This window comes from Manis javanica, chromosome 8 (assembly GCF_040802235.1).
Source record: "Manis javanica isolate MJ-LG chromosome 8, MJ_LKY, whole genome shotgun sequence".
Lineage (NCBI taxonomy): Eukaryota > Metazoa > Chordata > Mammalia > Pholidota > Manidae > Manis > Manis javanica.
Window position 1 is genome coordinate 102,298,513 of NC_133163.1, and position 24,621 is coordinate 102,323,133.

General features: G+C 36.1%; 1 protein-coding gene across 1 annotated transcript; it reads right to left on the bottom strand.

Annotated features, from left to right (window-relative positions):
- Positions 1 to 5,465: 5,465 nt before the first annotated feature.
- ARPP19 (cAMP regulated phosphoprotein 19) lies at positions 5,466 to 24,415 on the bottom strand. Its single transcript, XM_037021008.2, has 3 exons — positions 24,164 to 24,415; positions 14,123 to 14,245; positions 5,466 to 9,400 (listed from the first exon to the last, which is right to left on the bottom strand). Exons 1-3 carry the CDS (start codon positions 24,206 to 24,208, stop codon positions 9,230 to 9,232), a joined length of 339 nt encoding a protein of 112 aa, XP_036876903.1. The 5' UTR covers positions 24,209 to 24,415; the 3' UTR covers positions 5,466 to 9,229.
- Positions 24,416 to 24,621: the final 206 nt, after the last annotated feature.

Consider the following 24,621-nt stretch of genomic DNA (forward strand, 5'->3'; position numbering starts at 1 on the left):
GAAAGAAACAATTTAGACTGTAGCAAGTAGAAGTGGCCTTTAAGGGAGTTTTCTGGAACAAAAGACTCTACAGAATTCCTGGTATGATGGAAGACATTAAAATAACTGTGGTTATGATAGAGGCCAAAAGTACAAGGGGAAAAATATAGAAATACCAAGTCAAGTAAAGTTATATAAGGAAATGTTAATTGTAGTATGAACTGTGATCTGCAGTGAACTCTATCAGCTTATGCTGAGAGGACATATAATGATAATTGTAAGAGAATGCAAATGATATTAACTTTGCTAATCTAATTGTAAGGCACAGATGGCAAAAGTTGAGAAGGGGGAGTGTCAAAAGGATGGGGCAGTAGTATTGTCTTAGACACCAGAGAGCCAAAATACTGTTGATCACCAATAAAATAAGAAGGTGAAAATACATTAGACATTGTAAAGGAATCAAAAGCAGTGTCACTATGATCCTAGGAGGGGAGGTGGAAAGTGTTGTAAGCTAAATCCTCATCTGTCAGTCTTAAAAACCATTAATTCATGTCTAAAATTAAGAAACCAAGAAACAGTGGCAGAGAGGTATGGAGGCAACTATCAGAAAAAAACAAAACAGTGGATGTTTCAAGTAGTTCTAGGGAGCTAAACTGGGTCGTAGATGATTTTGATTCTTTGATTTTCACTAAGTCTTTCTACACCACTTGACTTCAGAAACACAAGTATGACTTTAAAGGGGAAAAAAGCTGAAAGGTACAGGAAAAGACACGTAGTAATTTAATTTAGAACCAAGTTTTGGTTCTATCATTCTTTTCTATATTTTTACCCTATGATCAATGCCTCCCTTGACAGCATTTGCTCCATGCAGTTTGCTTTAAAAAAAAAAAGTTTATGAAGTTAAGCAATAATCCCAATGAAACTTTTCAATTTCTAGATCCTTTCTGGATCTGTTAATGTATATATATGCTTTTACAAAGTTGTAAAGATCCCTCTGGGTCTCAAACCTCCATTCTCCTAGAAAATGACCTCAGCATCCCCCTCTAATGGATGGGACTAAGGTCAGTGAGCACTCTCCTCTAGTGTCCCTTTTCCCCATTTGAAGTCTAGTCATCCATCCTCTGACTTTTCAAAAGACACACCAAGACTAATGTCTTCCCCCATGCTCTTGATTCTGGTTCTCGCCCTCTTGCTTCATCTACATCTTTGGTTTTTCTTCCATACTTTCTGTTTTGCCTATAACTACACTCAAACCTTTCCTACATTTAAAAGCAAAACCAAAAACTGTATCTTCTTTCATGTACCTCAGAATCTCCCAGAAGACCTCATGTTATTGACTCATCCTTAGTGCCTTATCTTTCCTTTTCTATTCCTCTGTCCCATGCCCACACACACCTTCTTTTCCAAAATTGCTCTCTTCAAATGATCAGTGATAACAATTTCCAAATTTACTGGCCTTTTCTCCAGTCCCACTCTTCTCACTGCTCTGCTATACTCCACACTGCAGACTATCTTCCTCTCAAAGTTTTTTGTCTTTGCTTCTGACAATCACAGATTTCCCATAGGAATGTGAATATACTGAAATCAGCTGGCAATACTCTGACAGAATATACCCAGGAGTTACAATACTTGAAACAAGTATAAAGAATAGTTCTTTTAAAGCTTACATAAAAACAACATATGATACATATACACAATGGAATATTATTCAGCTGTAAGAAGAAAACAAATCCTACCATTTGCAACAACATGGATGGAGCTAGAGGGTATGATGCTCAGTGAAATAAGCCAGAGAAAGACAAGTACCAAATGATTTCACTCATCTGTGGAATATAACAACAAAGAAAAAACTGAAGGAACAAAACAGCAGCAGACTCACAGAACCCAAGAATGGACTAACAGTTACCAAAGGGAAAGGGACTGGGGAGGATGGGTGGGAAGGGAGGGATAAGGGGGAAAATGGGGCATTACGATTAGCACACATAATGTAGGGTGGTGGGGACATGGGGAAGGCAGTACATACAGAGAAGACAAGTAGTAATTCTATAGCATCTTACGCTGATGGACAATGACTGTAATGGGGTTTGTGGGGGGGACTTGATAATAGGGTGAGTCTAGTAACCATAATGTTGTTCAAGTAATTGTACATTAATGATATCAAAAAAAAATTACGAAAGGCATTCCCAAGATTCACTAAAGGCAAATGAATAGCTGATTAGTCTGCACCCATGTATGAGGTAAGGAAATATAAGTCTTTTGTAATGTTTCCATTTTGAATTTTACTCTTTCTTCCTTTCCTGTATACTGTTGTCTCTCTTACTTCTAAACACTTACTCTTCCTTTTGGATACATTCTTCCTGCTAATTTTTAAACCTAGACCTAAAGCATGTTCTTTGCTTAATCTTCAAGAATTAGAAGAATAAACAAAGATTTAAAGAATGTTGACTTAGTGAACTGCTTAGATATGACCTCAGGGCTTTGTACCCATTTCAATAATTTAACACAGGAGCTGAAACAATTCTCTAATTCTGTATGCAAATAGTGTTGAATATTTGAAGAAAGCATTGTAACATCCAACACTATTTTTACAAATTTCTAAATATTTTTTTTTGTATAAAATGTCTCTGGTTAAAGCTTCAATAAAATTACTGTCTTAGAATATGCAAACAAGTAAAAAGCTAACCTTTTCAAACAATATGGCTTCTCTCTCCCTTACCAACTTTACATTTCCCTGTATGGTCCTGGAAGATGACTGGTTAGCCAGAGACGGGTAAGATTCCTCAAGGGAGGAACAACCTAAGACAGGCACAGTCGCAGGGGGGCCATCAGGTGAGAAATTGGGGATCAACAGAGGTGAGGCTTAGAACCTCACCCCCCCTGTTCTGAGAGAAATCTTCTGCATCTGTGGATGTTTTATTGCCCTTATCTAGCTTGGATTAACACAGTCTACAGGCACACACCTGATCATCTACATTTGCTCTCTTACAACACTAAACTATGTTTTCTACCTTAATCTTGCATCTACCTACCACTTCAGCATTTTATTAAAAATAATAATAAAGGGAGAAATGTGGGATCCACATATAAATCAAGTATAAAAATCAAACGAATATTCATATTTGACCTGATTGTTTATAGCTCATAATGCGTGATCAAAACCGAAAGTTTGTGATGACTGCCCTTGTGCTGTTCACCATGTAACTTATTCACTATGTAAGAATTTGTTCTCCATGTAAGAACTTGTTCGTTATGCTTCAGAAGATTGAAGACTGACGAAAATTAGGCTTGGGTGGATTAATGATTGTTCATTGAGCATTGACTCCCCTATACAGAATTTTACTGTTGTTAACAACCATTTGATCAATAAATATGAGATGCCCTCTCAAAAAAGAAAAAAAAATTACTGTCTTAGAAATAAAAGTAAATCATTTTTCCTTACCACAGCAGTGATACAGGAATTAGATTCCACTTTCTTGAAAATATTAAAAAATAATACATACATCTCACTAATATTCTTTGAATAAAATTAGATATCTTCAAAATTATACAAAAATTACTTTAGAGCAATTACATTTTTCAACAAATATTTAAAATGTTTGTTTTGTATAAATAAACTTGAAAGTTTCCACAAAAAAAACCCACAACATATGAGAAAATAAACTTGGAAGAAATATAACATATGACCATCTTAAATTATCCCAGCTGGCAACACTTGAGCCACAGACCTAACTCATATCCAAGTATTCAAGACAGATGTCTTAAAATAAGTAGTAATTGTGTGCCAATTAAAAGAAACAACACAGAGATTTTAGTATTTCTTTTAGCAGGTATATTCATAGTAATTGGGCTTCTCATAATATTGATACTAAAGTGGTTCGGAATTAAGGAAGATTATGAAAGGTTTGTGTTCTGTAACTTACAAGCATGGCCTGGTAGAAAGCTGCCTGCTGGTCAGCCAGTGATCTTCAACCTCAAATCAAAAGATGGCTGCTCTACAGTGATCACTTCTTAAGTAAATCAAACAATTGTCAACTTACATTTATAGTCATTAGAAGTATTAGCTTGTATAGATGCAGAAAAGTGAGACTACAGTACACTAATCAGCCTAAGTTACTGGCAATAGGGGCAGTAAAGAGCACCAGAAATCAGAAGCAAAATGCTTGCAAGGTTAAAATACAAGCAAGAACAGAGAGGCAGTGAACACCTAATTTTGCCATGGAAAATAAGGTGTACCAAATTCAGTGAGGTGAGGTTTATGACAGCAAAGCTCTTTTGACATTTCCTCAGGAATCCAGAGCACAAAGGCCTACTTCAATGAATGAAAGGGGAGATACAGCTATGACCGGTAATCATGCATTGTCTCATTGTCCTTAACCTGGTTTCCCACTTATTTCCAACTCAGTATTCCATTTCACTGTATTCATTCAACAAGCATTTCAATATGTCTAAGTTGTTTCTAGGTGTTGGGAAACAATGAATTAGATCTTCCTCTAAAGTTCAAAATTGAGCTGAAATCAAAATGAAAAAGCCAGCCAGGCTATGATACACAGTGTTTGAGAGAAACCTGTTGAACAAGGACAGAAAGGAGCTTACAACGTTTTAAGAGATTATATGGAAGTGCGGTGATGCTGGGCGACAGGTAGGGGCACAGCATGGATAAGGGAGCAGGAGTGGAAAGTGATGTGTTAGGAACCATAGTTATCCTGGCAAGAAATATCAGTGGCTTAGGGTATGGTGGCAGCAGTGGGAAGAAATCAACAAACTCAGCATGTCAGTGGACATGGATAATGGCCTTGAATGAATCAAGGATGACTCCAAGGTTTGTTTGAGTACCTGAGAGGATAAATGCTAAGGTGGTATTATTTTCTGAGTTGAAGGCTGGAGGAAAGGACACTGTTGGGAAGAAAAACCAAGATTTTCTTCATATGCCATGGCATGTTCTCCCACCAAACTTTCTTAGACAGGTTCACATTTTCCCAACTCATTACTTATGTGAAAATAACATTCCCTCTATTTAAAATGCTCTTTGTTCCTCCCTATTCCCCCACCCAAGCCTATAGCAACCCATCTCTCAAACTGCCTCTGTAACTTCCCTAATCCACCACTCATCCCATTTATCCTCTAAATTGATTGACCCATTCCTCCAGATTTCCTGAAACTTTGTTTCTACCTTTCTTAGGGAGAATAATACTTTCTAGTTTGCATTAAATTCCTAGCAATGTAAGCTCCTTGCCTTAACCGCCTATTCCAACAGTATTGTACCAGTGTTTTAGACTGAGATAGAGAAGACTCACAATCTGCAAACATTTAATGTTAATCACAAAGCCTTTACAAACACTGCTAGGATCTCAAAGAACATTTAAAACAAAATTTAAGGCTATTAGAGTCATTCTTTTGCATATAGTAGGCAGCTGAAATCTAAAGGGATCAACTTAAAATCTGAAAAACAATCTTTAACACTTAAATGAGACAAAAACTACAAACTGTCAATATAAATTAAGTGATCAATTTATTTTTTAAATATATTTTACAAGTGTAATTTTGGAGGGGCTTTTTGACAAATTTCAGCATTAACTGCCAACACACTAGACATGTTCAACAAAAAAGGCATTTACTCTTCGCCCTTCAATACGGGCAAAGTGTCCTATTGCATCACAAATGATGGAGATGCAGTAACAGATTTAAGGGCATATTAAAGGAATTAGATATTTTAACTGCTGTTTAGTTGATAAACAACAAAATACAAATATACATTAATGGTTATCATGACCACCTGTGATTTGCAGAATAAAACCCACAGGCCTACCTACTTATTTAAAGGCTGAAACTAGTAAAACAGCATTAAAATCCGTTATTTTTATCCTTAGATTAACAATCCCAGAATGAAGTTTCTTTGATCTCAATTTTACAAAGTGCAGTGGGGAGTCAGGAGAAGGGATATAGAGGAAGACTGGCAGTGCACGCTGAGTTGCAGAGTTGGGACAGCGGTTCAAGTTAGTCATTAACCGGATTAGGGTAGTTACAGGAAATTAAAAATGTGTCCTTAATCCTGGTATACTGGAAAGGATATTAAGGATGGAAAATTCATCAGATCTAAACTCCATTTAATGAATGCCGTCAGAGGCTTAAGAAATAAGAAGGGATGTGCAGGGTGGTGGTAGTATAAAGTAAAATGAGGTGAAAAAGAAAATTGAAAAGTAGGTGAAATGAGTTTGAACGTTGGGGATCGTGAAAGGACCACCAGAGAAACTTCTTTAGTTGCCACTGAGATGTGCTCTTCTGATAGGCTACCTGCCCTTGGATCACCACTAAATTTAGAGCACAATTTAAGGAGAGATTACACTTCAGCTTTGATAAAACTTCACTAATTTGAAATAAGAAAGAAAACATGTCTGATTTAGTAAAACATATCAATAAATATTCAGAGATATAGTTTTATTGTATCAAGTAAAAAGTTAGCAACTAATTCCAAATGCTGAAGTAATAACAAGTAGAGAGGCCTTACTGGGCCCTCCTTCATGAATAGTTAAGACTTATTTTCAGGTCAGCAGCACATGAGTATTGAATAATTTGAAAAGAGAATGAAACATGCTCCTTCCAGTTCCTCAAAATATTCCAACAATCCTTACTATCCCAACATGCCAAGAACTATAACTGTTTTGGTCAGATGTAGCCTTTAAAATGAAATGTTTCTCAAAACTGTACTGTCAGAGTAGGAACTACTGTAGGGCACAAAACAGGTCATTTATTTCAGAGTTTACCCAATTTTCATTATTTCTTTTACTCCAACATTCATTTATAATAAACAGGACAATGATTAAAATTAGTCATTTCTCAAACCACAACTCTGAAATACTAGAAACAGACAAGCTCTTCTAGTTAAAATCCTCATTCTAGCAATGCTGAAACAGTCTGCAAATGTCTTCAATAAATGGAGCTTTGAGACAGAACAAAAAATAGAAAAATTTAAAACCTTTCTATACCAAGCATCAATAATGGAAGCTAAACAATTACACCTACAAATCCTTAATGACAGGTCTTTCCTAATGGAAAATCCTGAGATTTTAAGCAATGTGACTTTATAGAAGGCAGGTTGGCTTAATGAGGAAATTGACTTTTAATAAAAAGACAATCAACAATATTTTGGACACTTACTGTTTCACAGATCCTCAACAAGTTTTGAGGTAGGTTAAATATTAGCATTGTATGTTATAAACTACAATTCAGAAGTTACATCACTTGTTGCAAACTACAGCAGGAGTCCTATCATGGTGAAGAGTAACACGGTCTCTGCGATCTTTCAGATTAATCTTCACTGACGTGTGAATTTAACCATAATGAAGCATATATTCATTAAAAAAAAGACTAGATATTAATGAAACTCTACTGTGGAGTATTTTATAATTCTTAAATTGATCCTACAATGATTATACATATTATGGAATAATTTACTTGCTGCCATTACAAATATACTCATATATAATAGATCCTTAAAAACAAATTAGCACATTACTGATTTTGTTGCTTTTCTGCCTTTTGGTTTGGGTGGAGCAGAGATAATCAGCAAGCTTTCCTCAGAGCACTAGGCAGTATCCTTAAGAGTGGTTACTCTGCTCAAGATTATCACTTAATGATGATTTGGGATCATAGGAAAGCAGCTACAAAATGCGGCCAAGACCCAGAAGATGCCTGGATCCAAAAGAGGGGAGGCCCTGTGTAAGTCAAAGACGAAGGGAAAAATGCTCTCATCTCAGGCTACGGATCCTCATTTCCATGCTTCAGCACTACAACTACAGGAAGAGCTCCTAAGAGCAGTAAATTTGTTCCAGTAAATCTGTTAATTAAAGTTCTTATAAACTAGATAAACCATAAGTAAAATCAAATTGTTATTTTATTAAAGTGACATGTATAGAAGCAAAATACCTGAATATTTTAGCATGAATATGTTCACCTATCATGTAAATTACTCTGTCACAAGCCTAATTAGCTTAGCTCATTATAATTACTTAAAATTATTTAGCAGAATTCAGCTCATCCTGACATAGGTTCCTAGGTCAGTCTTGCAAGTACTTGTTTCATTATAAATTTCCTTTTATTTAAACAATTGTCAAACATCAGTAATAAGACAGGATTGAGAGTGATTAACAACTGAGAAATTTTAAGGAAAACATTATTATTGTGTCATAAAATACAGCACTCAGCAGAACAAATTTCAAAATTAAGGATAAAGACAACTATGCTACTGAATAGACTGAACAGCACAGCCCAAATAATCTGAGTCAAAGAAGCAAAAGTTAAAGGTCGGCATGGGGCGGCGGCCACAAGAGGAGAGCAAAGACTTCAGTTTGGTATATTTTATAAACTCAAGATTGTGAACCACTCGCAACTATACAAAAGCCCTAAGGTCATACAGTCTTGTGTAGGAACTCTGTGCTTCTGGATGGCACACCATCTACTTTTTAACATGTGAAATTAATACAGACATTTGTGAGAGGTTGTGCAAAACTACTGTATTTACAAAAGTGGCACAAAAGTGAATTCAACAGTTAATGGACATGCATACTTCATTCACATCTTCAGTAATAACAAAAGGTGCTTGAACACTATAGAACTGAAAAGGAATATTAGCTTCAATGGCAGCTGTTAAGCACTAAAGTCACATACGTTAAACCAGAATGGGCAAATATTGCCCAAGTAAAATTCTATTGTTAAAGCTGAAACACGTTTAAGGCCATTCAAGTTCAAGCACAGAGATACAAATCTTTTGGAGTCCCATCTATTTGTGTTTGAAATATGTGACCTTTTCTCCAACTTACAGTCTTAAACTTCTGTTTTACGAAATCCAAAAGGAAAATACAGAAGAAATCAATACAGTAGAGGTTATTATATTAAATAAGGGTAACATACAAAGCTATAATTAAGATGAATTAAAGAAAGCCAAAACATTCAAATTGTAAAACTTGCTTGTTACCCATTGGGACCAGTCCTACACTAGGAGTTATTAAGTAATATATACAAGTATTTTCAAGTAGATTATGTTGCTCTAATGTGTTCTTTTCATCAGTGCACTGTTAAACTAATGAAGAACTCTGCACACGTATATTCCCTTACAACAGCACACACCACCGCTCCCTGCAAAGCCGGCATTCTCCAATGACTTAAGTGAATGAAAGGAAAGAAAAAGGAGAGAAATTACATACTAAGGGGAAATAGTGGGAATTAGAAGATTCATGCAGTTCTGCTCTTTTAGTCAGCCAGCCAACTTGCTAGTAACAAGGGATGGTTTCCGTTGAGGAAGGTCCTGTGGAGTGGGAATGTGGTCACCAGTGACCTCTGTCTTATCTGGGGCTGCAGCAGGAAGTTGCTTGTTCTTCATTTTTGCTTTGGCCATGTTGTAATCCCCAGAATCAAAGTATTTTTGCTATAATGTAAAAAAGAAAGGAAAAAAAAAAAATTCAGACTGGAGTTTAAAAGCTTTCATATACAACTACCCAATTACACTGGGTTAAAATGTAGATGTGACCCTATGCTGTCACCAAGTCGGTCTAAAAAATTTTAAACAAAAACATAAGATGAAGTAGCAAATCTTTCACTTACACAAAAAAACCAGACTGAAATGCTTTCTTACATGATTTTGAAAATCATGTAAGTCACCAACTTACATTTAAGATATGCCACCCATTTTCAATCAACCTCACAGTTATTAAAACTATTATTTATAGTTGCTGGTACTCTATCATCTAGGCTGAACATTTCTGCCAAGATCTAAATCATTCATTTGAATTAGAGCAGTTCACTAAAATAAAAATTAAGGTTAAAACATAAATGTTAGGGTAACAGAACAAATAAATTCATTGGAAATTATCACTTAAAATGCACATCACTATCCTACACCTCCACTTTTCACTTAAGACACTAAATGAGTACAGTTATCACTTTTTTTAAGCTGAAGTGATAAAGTAACAACCATACCTTTTGTCACTAAAATAAAATTGTGATAAGAGCTGAAGATCAACCTTAATATAGTTAATCTACATGAGTTTTCTGTTTCAGAGTAAAACAGATATATTCACCTGGGTTCCAAATTCCATCTATCATGTTTAGCCTGCCTTTACTGAGTGCCTGCTGTACATAAGGCACTGTGTGAATCCTGGAGAGAAATACAAACATGGACAATAGTCAAGTAAGTCAACTATATACTGTTCCAGGTACATAAGGTACTCCAGGTACTCAAAAGTGGGGACCTAACCTCAGACTGATGTAGCCAAGAGAGAATAAACCAGATATGAGATAATGGCCTGGATAAAAGGTGAAAGGGAAAAAATATATAAATATTTTCTTTGAGACTTCAGGAATCCTCATGTGGTAAATGAAATAGCTGGGAATGCAAAGGGACTATTCTTTCATAAGCCAGATCTGCCTAATAAGGCCAAAGGGACTAAAGTTAGAAACTGCTTTTCATGTGTCACTATAAATGTAACACACTGAGCAGTAATAAGGTAACTTGGACCAGGCCCTTCTAAGGCTAGCTGCAGCTTTATTTCTGTATATTTTATAATGAGTGTAGTAAAAAAAAATCTCAGACTTTCTGATGGCACTGTATTATATTAGAGAGCTACTTCTGAAGTTTAGCAGCCTCTAGAGGAGATAAAAGCAGCTTGACAAATTTTTTACTTAGTCAAAAGCACAACATGAAAAATTTAACACACAGTGCAATTTTTAGGCAGATTTTTCCCAACATGACAAAGTCAGTTTCTAACACCTATTTTACAGTAAGCAAAAGTTCATCATAAGGGGATATGTAGATTGAGCTACACTGCTTGGGGAAATTTAAATTTATTTAATGTGGCTAGAGACAAAACTAAAATCAATGCTTAATAGTTTTAAATGCTCTAGGGAAAGGAGTGAACTAGATCAATGCTTCTCGTATAGGGACAAATACAGTCTAAGAAGAAAATATTAGTTATCTTTAACAATTTTTAAATTCTGCATTTTTAAGTGAAAATACTTAAAAATAAACAAAACATATTCTGGATCATCTGGATGATAATCTTAACAGCCACCTCCCACCCAAATTTAGGGGACATACTTACCACAATATTTATCATTGCACTGACACTAAGTGATCACCTAACGTGACAATAGTTAACTTCTAATGCCATGTTTTAAAACTGGATCATCAGTTTCCTTGGGACTTCAAATGCCATAAACATGAAAAAACATGGCCAGAGTGTTCCTTGATATCCCTCCTAGGTTGATAGTCTATATGTCACTATGTACATGTCATATAGTTAAAAGCCTAAAGCAGGTATCATAATAACATTAACAAGTACACTAAAACAGAAAGGGACTAATGTAAATAACTAATCAACCATTTCAAATGAAAAAACTGTTAAAAGATATTAATAAGGTAACCTGCCAGTTTGCTATTATGACAGAGGAAAACTAAAACCCAGGACCCATGATCCAAATACTAATAAAAAAAATCAAAACTCTTTTAACCTAGTAAGAAATTATATAGTTGAATATGGCTTTATTTCTCTAATATAAAAGTATTCATTCATTGACATTTTGGTATCATACAGAATCATTCAAAGCCTCTCTGCTCAAATTCTGTATCATTATTTCTTGATTCCAGGGGCATTTTCTTATTAACTACTACTTATCTACAGCACCAACTCCAAGAAACAATGTATGTAAATTATGACACCTATAGATACTTAAAAAGTCACAAATAGTTGAAGCTAGAGGGCAGTTATAAAAACAACAGCTCAAATGTTGGAAGAAAGCCTGTTTGCATACACTATGCTGGAGATTAGCAAAGCAGTTAGCAAAGCAGTTTCCTAAACACTAATAATCAGTCAAATCTCAACGGAAATAAGAGTAGTCAGAGAAAATCATATAATTTATTTAATAACTAAAACCATACTTGATAGGACAATTTCAAAATCAGACCTGGTACAACATTCTATGCAGCTAGATTCATTATGAACATGTTTTTCCTTCTGCTTTTCCTATTTATCCTCTCTATGTTATGGTCTTCATATTTAACACTTTTGAATGACCACATACTATTTTACTGACTTATTACAATTTACTTAGTAATTTCTCTGCTGTTGAATAGTAGTACTGCTTCTTATTATAGTTAAAGCTACAAAGAATTTCTTCAAATATGAAGACTTTTTCCTTAACACTGAATATACTCATATTAATTAATGAGATTATTCACTTAGAGAATATGAACATTTTTATAAATCTTGACCCACACCCCTTTCCACAGTAAGTAATTTTAAATGCTACAAACAGCAAAGAGCAAATCAGCTACATTCAACTTCAGCCTCAGTAGTGGATATTATTTTGAAATTTTTCTATTTAGGTGTATGCATACTATGCATGATTGTTCTAATTTACATCTCATTGATTAACATTTTTCTCTGTGTTTTATAACAATATCTTTCCTCTGCAAAAATCCTTTATAGAGGGGCACCTTAATGTTTTTCTTGTGTATTTGAAAAATCCCTTATGTATTATAGATAATAACTACCATTTTTATAAGAATTTCCCTACTGAATTACTTTCTCAGGGAGCAGATTTTTCTTTACATTTTTATATTTTTAATATCATTCTTCCTTGTCGCCCTATAATTTCAAAGCTGTGAATGTTATTCTTGTATGTAAGATAACAAAGATGTCATTTTATATTTTGCTAGTTTAAAAAATAATTTGCCAAATTAATGTTAAAATATTTTTTTTGGTAGAAAGATTGTGTATCATCTCACATGTGGAATCTAAAAACATCAAGCTCATAGAAATAGAGTAGGTGTTGGTTGTTAGGGGCTGAGGGGAAAGGGAAATGGGGAGATAATGGTTGAAGGGTACAAACTTTCAATTTAAAAAAAAAATAAATAAATCCCAGGGATCTAATGTATAACAGTGACTCTAATTAATAAAACTGTATTATATACTTGAAAGTTGCTATTAGTAGGGCTTTATCTCACTGTAACAGTAACAACAAATGGTAATTATGTGAAATAAATAATGTGTTAGCTAACTTTACTGTGGTAAGCATTTCTCAGTTTATATGTGTATCACATCATTGCATTGTACACCTTCAATGATGTTCTATGTCAATTATATCTCAAAAAAACTGGAAAAACTATTATTTTGCAATTTGTGAAAATAACCCATATGTAACTATAGCCTATACACACACAAACACACAAATATAAACTGACATATTTTTGTAAGCAAGCAGCAGATACCGGTATATTTAAGGCATTTTTTTTAAGAGAAACATGATTTGGCTTCTGATTCAATTAGTAATTCTCATCCACAAATAATATTTCTCTTTCCCTGTTTCCTATACGGTAAATAATTTAAATGTGCTTAAACTAAAGATAGAGCTCTTTAATTTTTTATAAGCAAAGGAAGGAGTTAGAAAAGAAAACCAAAGAGCAAACACATAGCATTATTTCAATGCAGATCTCATTATTGAGAAATAAAGGTTTCTACCTTATGAATTATTGTAAGATTAAAACAAAAATGTTTTCAGTAATTAGAACTGCTAAAATTACAATGTATAAATTATATTAGAGTAGCTATGTGAAATGTATATGTAAAGGAGATAGTTAAGCTATGCTTTATAAGTGATCATTTCATCCAAATAAAAAGTATTTTAAGCCTTTGTGTGGAAATCACCTTTAAAACAAGTAAATTAAAAAAATATAAGGATAAATGCCAACTCCTAGACAGTGGTTGCTTTTGGAGAGAAGGGGAATGGGGATATAAACACATATACGGTAGGTTTCAACTACAGAACATTTTCGTACAAAGAAAAAATTGAAGTAAGCATGGCAAAATAATAACATTGACTCTGGATGGTGGGTACATGAGTCCTGTTGTATTATTACCTGCACCTTCCTACATGCTTGAAATACTTTATAGTTAAATTTGATAAAGAACTGTAGATTCTTATCACACATATGTATAGAATAAACAGTATAAAATAATGGAAAAAATCTCTCTCTTTGGTAAGGTACCTATTTCACAATTTCTATTTCTATAACAGTATACATGTTATATACTGTCATTTATACATGAGCTTATAGGGTTTAAGCATTTGAAGATTATGCTTGAGAACTTACCCCTTTCTGCAATCGTTTCCTTAAGAAATCCGAACCTCCAGGCTTTTGCCCCAGATGAGGATACCTTGCTTTTAATTTTGCTTCTTCAGCTTTCTCTGGATTAGTCACTTTATCTTCCATTTCCTGAAAAAATTTTAAATAATTAGTTCTCTATTATAATTTAGTTAATTAAAATTATTTACCTTGTAACATCTAGATTCTAAGTTGCTGAATGCCAAATAATGCAGCATCTGACTATGAAATCAAGCACAGAAGCTTTTAAAACACCTCTGTCTTGTTTTTCAAATGATCCATGTGATAGCTCTATTATAGCTGTGATGCATGTGTGACACCCCACACACTGGATAAAAATACCAAGATAGCTCAGCTCTGAAATCTTGCTTGCCATTAGTTTCCAGTCATGTATAATGCATTTATAGTCAGTCACCTTCTTTGGAACTCATCAGCTTTTTGCCTATATTTAGAGAACCATCTTAATACTGAAGATACAATCTTTTTGACCTCCTATTTACCCAAAGTCATGTATGATGGGAAGCTCTGAGATTCTTTAATGGAAATTGAGAGCAGCTTTTTACCAGCACATTTTCCTTGAAAAACTCAATGCAGACAGCCTTATTATTTTTAAGAGAGACATTATCTTTGTCAATCATCCCATCTGTGTATATTATTGCCTAATTTCCCCGATATTTAATGTCAAACACTATTCATGCTAAAGAGCCCATTCTTATTTAAGAAAAACATGTTTCTGATTAGGGACCATCAATATTTTAATTCTGTTTAAATATTAGTCTTTTAATACCAGTCTTGACATAGTCTACTTTCTTACCAAGAACCATATTATATAGGGAAGCAGTATTTATCACTTTACGGCAAGTACTGCAGAAGAACGAATCGAGAAAAACAGAGCTGCCCGGACAGGGGAGGCTGGGCAACAGCAAGGCATACTTTCTAGCTAATGAACTCATTTCTGCATACCACCTCTGCATATCTCAATGCTTCCAGGTTATTTATGAATAGTCAAAAAGCAGGAATGTTATATATCCGTAAGTGCCAAGCTTACTTGTTCTTGTAGCAAGCAAATCATCTATCAATCCAGGAACTGAAGAAACAACTTCATACAATTTTTATATATATTTTCCTCAAAATTATATGTTATATACTGTCATTTATACATGTTATGTAAAGTGTGTGAAGTATATATATATACTTTATATATATGTAAAGTATATATATATAAATACACCTTATATACTGTCACTATTTCTTTCATCTTAAACTGCTTTCCTGTATGTTGTAACATCTTCTCATTTTTAGTCTTGGAAGGATTTTGAGAATAAAGCTGCTGCTGTGAAATTATGCTTTTTCTGTGAGGTTTCTTTTATGTGTGTTTATATTCCTTTCTGCTTCAGGTATTTGGCCTTCCTCTTTTATGACGCAGTTTCATGAATCTATTTTCATTTTTAGTCTCTTTACAGGAGTCACATCTTCACTCACTTGATACATACAAAATTCAACTGTGTGTGCTCAGCCAGAGATATATTCTAAATAGTATCAGTGATTCTGTCAATCATTCCGTTCAAGTGAGGTATGTTCCAGAGAGGACTCAAGTTGAGGTATGTGATGCAAATCTGCCATTCCCATGACGGTCTCAGTCCCTGGTTATCTTTTAGAGTGTAAGCACATCATTGCACTGTTTACCACTCGAGTGTTTAATAAACTCAGCCCCTACAATACAAGTCTACTGCCTCAGCAAGCAATTAACTGAAGTCCTGTCATCCGTTCAAACACTAGACAAAATAGTGACCATTTGACCTATTGAGAACTGATGGAGTGGTCAGTCTCCAAAATGATCATGACTCCAGAGATCTGTCAAGGGTAATTTTAGCTATATGTTTTTTGTCTTACTAACTTCGGGACCTAACCCCCATGTAAGATATAACTATACTGTACCTCATCACAATAATTGGAGAAATAATATAAATTTAAGCTTACAAGTTTAGTGTAGAAAGGTGGGCTGGGTCACTGCAGTTTCTTCTGTGTGAAGGCTCTGCCTTCACTGCAGGCATCTACTGTAGCTCCAAGATATTCACAGTGCTGCAATTTAGATGTGGAACTGGGAAGAGGGGCCTACTCTTGGGTTGTCCTGTATAGTTGTTTAATAAATTGATTATTAAATTTGGAAGTTGATTGAAAAGGACTCCAACCTGATTACAGCCTTTCAGTCCCAGCGCCTTCAAATTAAAAGGCTTATAGGAGTCCTGTATTTCTTTCTTGGCCTGGGATATAAGGGCTCTCTACTTCCTTTGATTTGAATGCTCACCTCTCTGTATCTAAGACAGATTCCTTAAAATTTCTGGTATTTGGGTAGCAACTTTCCCCGGTTTCCAGTGTTTCTACAGGGGTCCCCTATTATAGACAAGGAGGAGAAAGTTGTGTACAATATGCCATTTTATCTGGTATTCCCTTATTTTCTTAATAAGGAATATTTATATGTATTTTTACATATAGTATTAAGCATGTTCAATTAAACTGAAATCTTTTATTACAGAAAAACATTTTGGGCAAAATAACACCTACAGCTGAAAATATCATATAGGTTTAGAATAGATTTATAATGTATCCTAGAAAACAAACCAATTCTTGAACTTTCTTACCAAATACATGGCACAATGGCAAGTCGCTGCTAGCTCCAACTTCACAGCTAGATTCAGAATTTCAGCTGCACTTAACACCAAAGGGGGTAAAAATATGACCAAAACTACATTTTTCAGACATATCAAATACCACAAAGACATCTACAATACTTTCCACAGATCATACAGAAACGTTCTTAACCTTCTGCAGATGTAGACAGTTCCAGGACCTTACTGATAAGCAAGTTCAAATGCTGGACATTCAACTGTGTTCTAACATAACTACTAATTTGGGAAGTACAATAAGACGTCAGGTGGTGCGTCCACTAGCATTCAGCCCACAGTCATCCTTCTCAAACCACCCTCCTGAATCACTACAGTTAGAAGCCTGAAATTACATTTCCCAGACTTAATTCCTATTAGGTTCTACCAATGGCACTTACTCCAGATTAAAAAGCACGGGAGACAGAATCCATTCTGCTCTTGGTGACTCCACCAGCAATGTGCAGACAGCAGTAGCCCTGTGAGCTCCTACGGGGGTCAGGGGTGGGGGTTCTGCACAGATAATCAGGGGTTATTGTAGCTTCAGATGACAGTGGGGGCAGAGGATCTTGTGCTCATGCTTCACCCTTTCTAATAATCTGTAATCTAAGTCCCTAAATCATATCCTTTTATGCTTGAAACACCCATAATGGTTTCTAATCTCCAGACAGATCACTAGCTGATAGGTAAAACAAACAGTTTATCCCTATATTCTGGTAAAAGATACAAAAGGGGAAATAGAATTTGATGTGATTATATGGTTTTGGACATCCTTCAAAGGGATTCCTAAACATTTACTTCAGCTAGACTGAAAATCTCCACAAAGGTTTGAGATACAGAAAGAAACAGCAAATGAAGAAATTGGTAAATGTGAATGTATACTGACACACTTTTCTAATTTAATGTCTTAATATGTGAGGTTAAAAATGGACAGAACAAAAATACTATATAAAGTTACAGTATTTTTACATAATTGAAATATTCTATGGTCCTATATTGTTTAGAAAAGAGTTTATGATTTTAATTTCACATTTTGTTTAGCTAAGGATGCATGATAAAATTTCCAGGGGAACCAATTAAATAACAGGAATAAAGTATATAACTTCTAAGCCAACAGTGGGGATAAAATGGAAGAAAAAAAGAAAATCAACTGAAAAAAAAAAGGGCAGGAAGAAAAGAGAAAGACTAAAAAAAGCATGATTAGAGATACAAAGGCTCTAAATATTCATGCCTCTAATAAAAACCCCCAAAATACGTGGACAGAAGCACAGGGAACTTCCAATTGACAAGTCCATCAGCAAAGGAGACTTTAACACAGCTTCCTCAAAAGGTGAGCCAGACAAAGTAGTCAGGATACCTGCATCCAACAATTAAGAAATACATATTCTTCCCAAGCATAAGTGGAAAAACTGACTAACTACTAGGCCATAAGTACTAAGCAATATAAGCAATATTAAGTGCCAATCAAGTCTTAACCATTTTGATCCAGATCACCCACCTATGACTGCAATTCATAAGATTAAAAGTCAGTAATAAAACAATTTATACATCTCTACTATTTGGAAACTAAAATGCATTATTAAATAATTCATAGTTAAAAAGCATCAGGAATAAAAAGAAAATATGCTCAACTCACTGATAATACAAAGTCTACACATAACAAACTTGTGGGATACAAGTGTCCCTTAAAGGCTTATTTTAGAGAAGAAAACTAAAATTCAATGACCTATGCATCCAACTTCAGAAGTTAGAGAAAAAATGGAACTCAAAGAGAACAGGGGAAAATAAAAACCAACAATTAATGTAACAGGAAACAAAGATACAATAAAGAGGATCAACAAAAGGAGGGAAATTACAAACCAAACCAAGAAGTTTTTTTTTTAATTCAAATGTGGTTTCAAAATTTTACTCTCCAAGAAACCTATGTGTTAAACAGCAATTTTACTACTTTTTATAAATAGATGCTAGAATGTAAGTGGAATCATTTAGCTATGTGGTTTCTATGCTGATTAATACCTTTATGGGGGAGGGGAGAAGCATTATTAGAATTCCAGAACATTTACCATAGGCTACAGACTGGGAAAGCAGAAACCCAGGATTATCATAAGAGACAGATGCTTATGATATTAAAAACAACAACAACAACACTGTTTTAAATGATACCTACCTCTTCACAAGAACATATGCCCTAATATAATCTTCACTGTATACTCTATACCTATCACAGGGCCTAATTTTATTAGTTAGGTACTTGCATTTTTGTGAATTAGTCTACTGAAATACATCAGACATACTTTCTGTAAGCAGGTGGGGTATAAGATATAAAAACATACATGTAAAAAGGACATTCAAATAATTAAAGATTATTTTGTAGTATATCATGGACTATTAAAACATCTGAATGATTGATATCACTTTTCAGCATTAAGCACAGAAGTTACACAGCTCTATTAGCAATAAAAATCTGACCACTCTTAAGCAAAGACTTGCTGAGCAGTATGTTCATTGATGCAATGACTGATGAATAAGTTGAGAAGATTAATAAAAGCCAACAAATCCTTTGGGATATTGCCAGGAAGGTACCAATACTGTTACAAACCTCTATAGAAAAATACTGTAGTCCTATTAAGTGCTTGCTGCTTGCCTAGTGCCTGATATTTAATGGGTGTCCAACAAGTCAACTGAATAAACAAACTGTGTACTCCCAACTGTTTCAGTAAAGCTCAGAAATTTTCTCAATACCTGATAGTTTCAACATCAGCTTATATTTGAAATATTTCATGTTAACAGTACACACAGTTTCAGGAATTGAAGTTGGTAAGTATTAAAGTCTTGAACAGAGACAAGCCTAAAACATTGTTGTATAGCAAACTAAGATAGCAAAGAGAGACATTTCAAAACTCTTCTGAGGTTTATCTCTAGATTGCTAAGAAACAATGGCCACACACAAACCAAACCAGCAGGTTGTGCTTTGAACTGAAAACACTCTTGAGCCTTTCAGTTACTAAAGGTAGTGTGAAAACAGCCCCAGGAAATGCCAATATTAACTGCAATTAAAAAAAAAAAAGGCAAAATGGGAAAGCAATTTATATTCACACTTTAACGATGATATACGGAAGTAATAGTTCTCTTCCTCTTCCACCACTCACAAAGGCACCAAACGTATATTGTAAACAGACAAAAATATTTAAATTGAGAGCTCTACTTGAGTTAGCCTCTTCGAAGACAACATCTAACTTGATGACTCTTATAACAGAAACTCTAGGAAACCTACTGAGATCTTTGGATAAAAATATTTTTAAGCCACAATCTATATGAAAATATATATACACAAATCCCTCTACCTTCATTCATATTTCTTAAGCAAATCTCTAAGCTAAGGTTTTATATGACCATGGTCTAGCCTTCTCTTTTTTAAACTGCAGTACCAGCACTGCCATTTGTATTGGATTAGTACTTTGGCGATGACTTCAACTAGAAATTTCAGAGAAAAATTCATTCAAGAAGTATTTTCTGAACAATGTTAGATATTCTGCTAGGTGCTATGGGGAAAAGATATATAAAGGAGGGTCCCTGAGTTTAAGATGATCACAATGAAAACAGGGTTTCTTCTGAAGACTCCACATACCTCTTCTCACCTGTAGGACAACAACACACAGGTCCGAACACAGGACTAAGATTGTTGTAGCTTAGTGTTATTCAAAATGGATTCACACATGATAGATCCATGAGGTCTCTGCTAAAAATTTTCTTAATGTTTTGTCTTCAGTTCAGAGATAAGCCGGAGGAAAAATACAAGCATATTCCAGACCATCTCAATTGTCACCTGGTATCTCAGTAGTGCTATAGGCCCGGTGCAAACTTTCATTTATGACAGACTGAGCAGTACTACTCCAATCATCCAAGATATGGGAAAAGAACAGGGCTGTATTTAAAATGCAAATGACCCTAGAATTAAATGACCACACAGCTTACTCTTAAAAAGGAAAAACTAGTCATCATACGGCCTAGGGGAGAGTTAATTTGCCATACTCAAAAAGTTTCTGCACTTGAACAACTGCTACCATATTCTCAAAACGTTGGAAATTTAGTTTAGGCAAAATAGCATGCCATACTGAATTAACAGTGTAGACTGTTTTTGTTTGCATTCAATTCATTTTAGTTTTAGAGTGGTATGAGTTTATACTTATTTTTATGTTAGTACACATTTAATTAATATAGCAGTAAAAAGTGAGCTATACAATTTATTCTCTTAACAGGAGTGCACATACTACTCAGAGAAACACCGACCTTGCCCTTATTCCATGCAGAGCTCATCTCTTCACCTTCAATTTCACAGGCTAACATACCATACCATAAAACTAAAGGTAGTTTAGCTGAATACTTTGGCTTTAACTGAAAGGTCAGTTGGGTACACAGACAATAATCTTAATTTTTTAGGTCATCTGTCTATTCTTCCGAATAGAAGAAACAGGTGATTTGGCCCACAGGATCACAGAAGTGACTCTGCACATTTTCGTCCTGTTTAGGGATGGTATCCATTCTGCAGGCACTTAACATCTACAGCCAATCCCGAACTCAAGAAGGGACATTATATAACCAACACACTATGGTATTAATGACAGCAGTCCTAAAAGCAAAAGACTTGAATTAAATTTTTAATGTAGACACTCATGAAGAGAAAATATTCAAGATATCCTTAATACTGTTAAGAGACATATTAGGCTGTTCCAAATAAAAGCATTTACACTCTGGAAATCAACATTTCACACTTTGGCAACACAGTAACACATCTCATAAAAGAAAATTACATAGCACACTATCGTATATCAGAAGTCAAAACTGAGGCTGGCTTCAGTATTTAGGACAAGACAGCATAGACGGGTTTGTTATTTTTATGAGTTCCTAAAACCCTAAGCAGTTATGAACACCATGATAAATATTTTACAACATATAAATATTTTTTGGTATCATTAATCTACAATTACATGAGAAACATTATGTTTACTAGACTCTCCCCCACAAACCCCATTAGTCACTGTCCATCAGCGTAAGATGCTGTAGAATCACTCTTGTCTTCTCTGTGTTGCAAAGCCCTCCCTGTGCCTCCCCCCACAGTATACATGCTAAATGTAATGCCTCCTTTCTTCCCCTCTCTCCTTATCCCTCCCTTCCCACCCATCCTCCCCAGCCCCTTTCCCTTTGGTAACTGTTAGTCCATTCGTGGGTTCTGTGATTCTGATGCTGTTTTGTTCCTTCAGTTTTTTTCTTTGTTCTTATACTCCACATGAGTGAAATCATTTGATGCTTGTCTTTCTCCGCCTGGCTTACTTTACTCTAGCTCCATCCATGTTGTTGCAAATGGTAGGATTTGTTTTCCTCTTGTGGTTGAATAATATTCCATTGTGTATATGTACCACCTCTTCTTTACCCATTCATCTACTGATGGACACTTAGGTTGCTTCCATTTCTTGGCTATTGCAAATAGTGCTGTGATAAGATAGGGATGCATCTGTCTTCTTCAAACTGGGCTACTGCATTCTTAGGGTAAATTCCTAGGAGTGGAATTTCTGGGTCAAATGGTATTTCTATTTTGAGCTTTTTGAAGAACGTCCAAACTGCTTTCCACAATGGTTGAACTAATTTACATTCCCACCAGCAGTGTAGGAGGGTTCCCCTTTCCCCACATCCTCACCAACATTTGTTGTTTGTCTTTTGGATGGTGGTGATCCTTTAAAACATATAAATTTTAATATTACTGTTAATACTGCAACCCTTAAACTACGTATGTAACATATATGTATTTTTTTTGTCCCAAAGCCCATTATTTCGCCAAATGTGAAAAATACCCAACAGTTTTCACTGGAATATTCTTGAATAATGTGGTAACTTGGCCTATTTATGCTGTTTTTACCTGCAGTTACTTTACAAGTAATATTACAATAGAACCATCCAACTCAGGAAAAGTGGTTTGGAACCACTAATCAAATAAAAAACATGCTTTTGAGCACCAAATTTCCAACCTGATTAGAAGCGTGGCTGCAACATTAAGCAGAAGCCCTTAGATAGCCCGAGCATTAGATGTAGTCCTATTTATGTCAATGCCGCCTGATTTTTTAAGAAAAAGTGTTGTAACTCTCCGTAAACAATTTAGGAAACACGATGTCGTAGACCTTTGCAGGCCAGCCACAAGTACCCAGCAGGCAGGGCAGCAGAAATAATCAAGATGGAAAGGATAGCATTACCCTAGATGAAATATAAAGCCTTGATGTTCCGAATTGGAATCATACCGATTGGTAGCGTATTTCCCTATGTTAGGATAAAACCTAAATGTGATTTATTCCCACTAGGATGTTTAAACATTTTTAACAGTAAAGTATGGACAAAGGGCCACATGGTGGAAGCTGCTCGGGCTGAGAGTGGGGGTGGGAGTGGAGGGAATTGGTATGGGTCTGGCAATACCTATTTGAGTTTTTTTTTTTAACCTACCAATAAGATTAAGATAAATGTAAAGGAAAGATATAACTGGCTTAAGCGACGTTTGGGGAAGAATGTGAACCCTGTAGTACTCAGCCAATGAAGAACCAGGGGAGGGACTTGCGCACTAGGAGATAAATTACTGGCGCCAAACTCCCCAGGTGTGCCTGCCCACCAGACACCCGATCTTGTTAGGCCGGCATTAAAGCTTTGCTCGGCTGTTATCTTTGTCTCCGTGTCCACTTACTGAATTTGGACCAGTGAGTGTGTTTCTCACAAGTACAACAGAAAGATACAAGAGAGTTTACAAAATATTCCTGTTTCCACGAAAAACCTGATCAACTAAGTTGGCAAAATTTTTAAATTCCAAACTTTCGATTTAAGCAGGTCCCATATATGTCGAGTACCAGTGGCTCATACTTCTGAGCACACACTAAATACTTTGTTACCACTTCACCTGAGCCTCACAACAACCACTTGAAGCAAGCACTGTCACTATTCTGATTTTACAGATGAGGAGATTGGAGCCTAAAGAGCTAGACAACTGACGAAGGCTACACGGCAAACAAGGACTGGAACTGAAATTCCAACCGAGGTCTAACGGCGCCCAAACGCGAGCTACTGCCTTTGGAGTTAATACAAGTAGTGGGGAGAGTTAGTCCTCCAAAGAAAAAATACAGAACTTCCTAAACAAAGTGAAGCTCACGGAACAACTTCGGTTCCACGCGTAAGGACCGAGTCCCGGGTTCGTAAGGGACTCGGGAAACACGCGACGCCGCGAGGATGTGCGGGCTCGGCGCGCCCCTTCGTACGCGGCTGCAGCGGGCCGCCCGGCGGGCCGGCTCTCCGCGCCGTTCCGGGCCCCGCTGCCCGCTCCCCGCGCACTCACCTGCTGCTCCTCCGCGGAGGCTGCCTCGGGGACGTCCGCGGACATGCTGCTCCCACTGCACAGGAGACTGGGGGAAGAGCTGCGATCGGGTGGCCGCGGCCGCCCGGCTGCCCACCGCCGCAGGGCCGCCCGTCCCCGTCCTCCGCGCGCAGCCCGGGCCGCCCCCGCCCTCGAAAATGGCCACCGCCTTGACACGACGCAGAGCCCCGGCGCGCTGGGCGGGCCCAGACGCAGCCCCGCGCCGCACCCCAGCCGGCTTACCCGGCTGCTCCGGCTGTGCGGCGCTGATGCACTTCCTTTTTTCCTTCAAAGGTCGCGGCCCGCGCCTCGCCTCACATCCGTCTGCCGAATGCTTCCTGGGAATCGTAGTTTCTAACGGGACCCTTTCTCCAGGCCCTTCCCTGCCTATTCTGTTACCTTCTGTTTCTCATCCCCAGAGTCGTTGCATTTTCTTCCTT

Bases quoted from the DNA above. Each gene is read 5' to 3' on its own strand.
- ARPP19 (XM_037021008.2), bottom strand. From the start codon at position 24,208: ATGTCCGCGGACGTCCCCGAGGCAGCCTCCGCGGAGGAGCAGCAG. The intron at 14,246-24,163 runs GTGAGTGCGCGG...AAATTTTTTCAG, and splicing joins CCTCCGCGGAGGAGCAGCAG to GAAATGGAAGATAAAGTGAC. The intron at 9,401-14,122 runs GTAAGTTCTCAA...TTTACATTATAG, and splicing joins GGAAACGATTGCAGAAAGGG to CAAAAATACTTTGATTCTGG.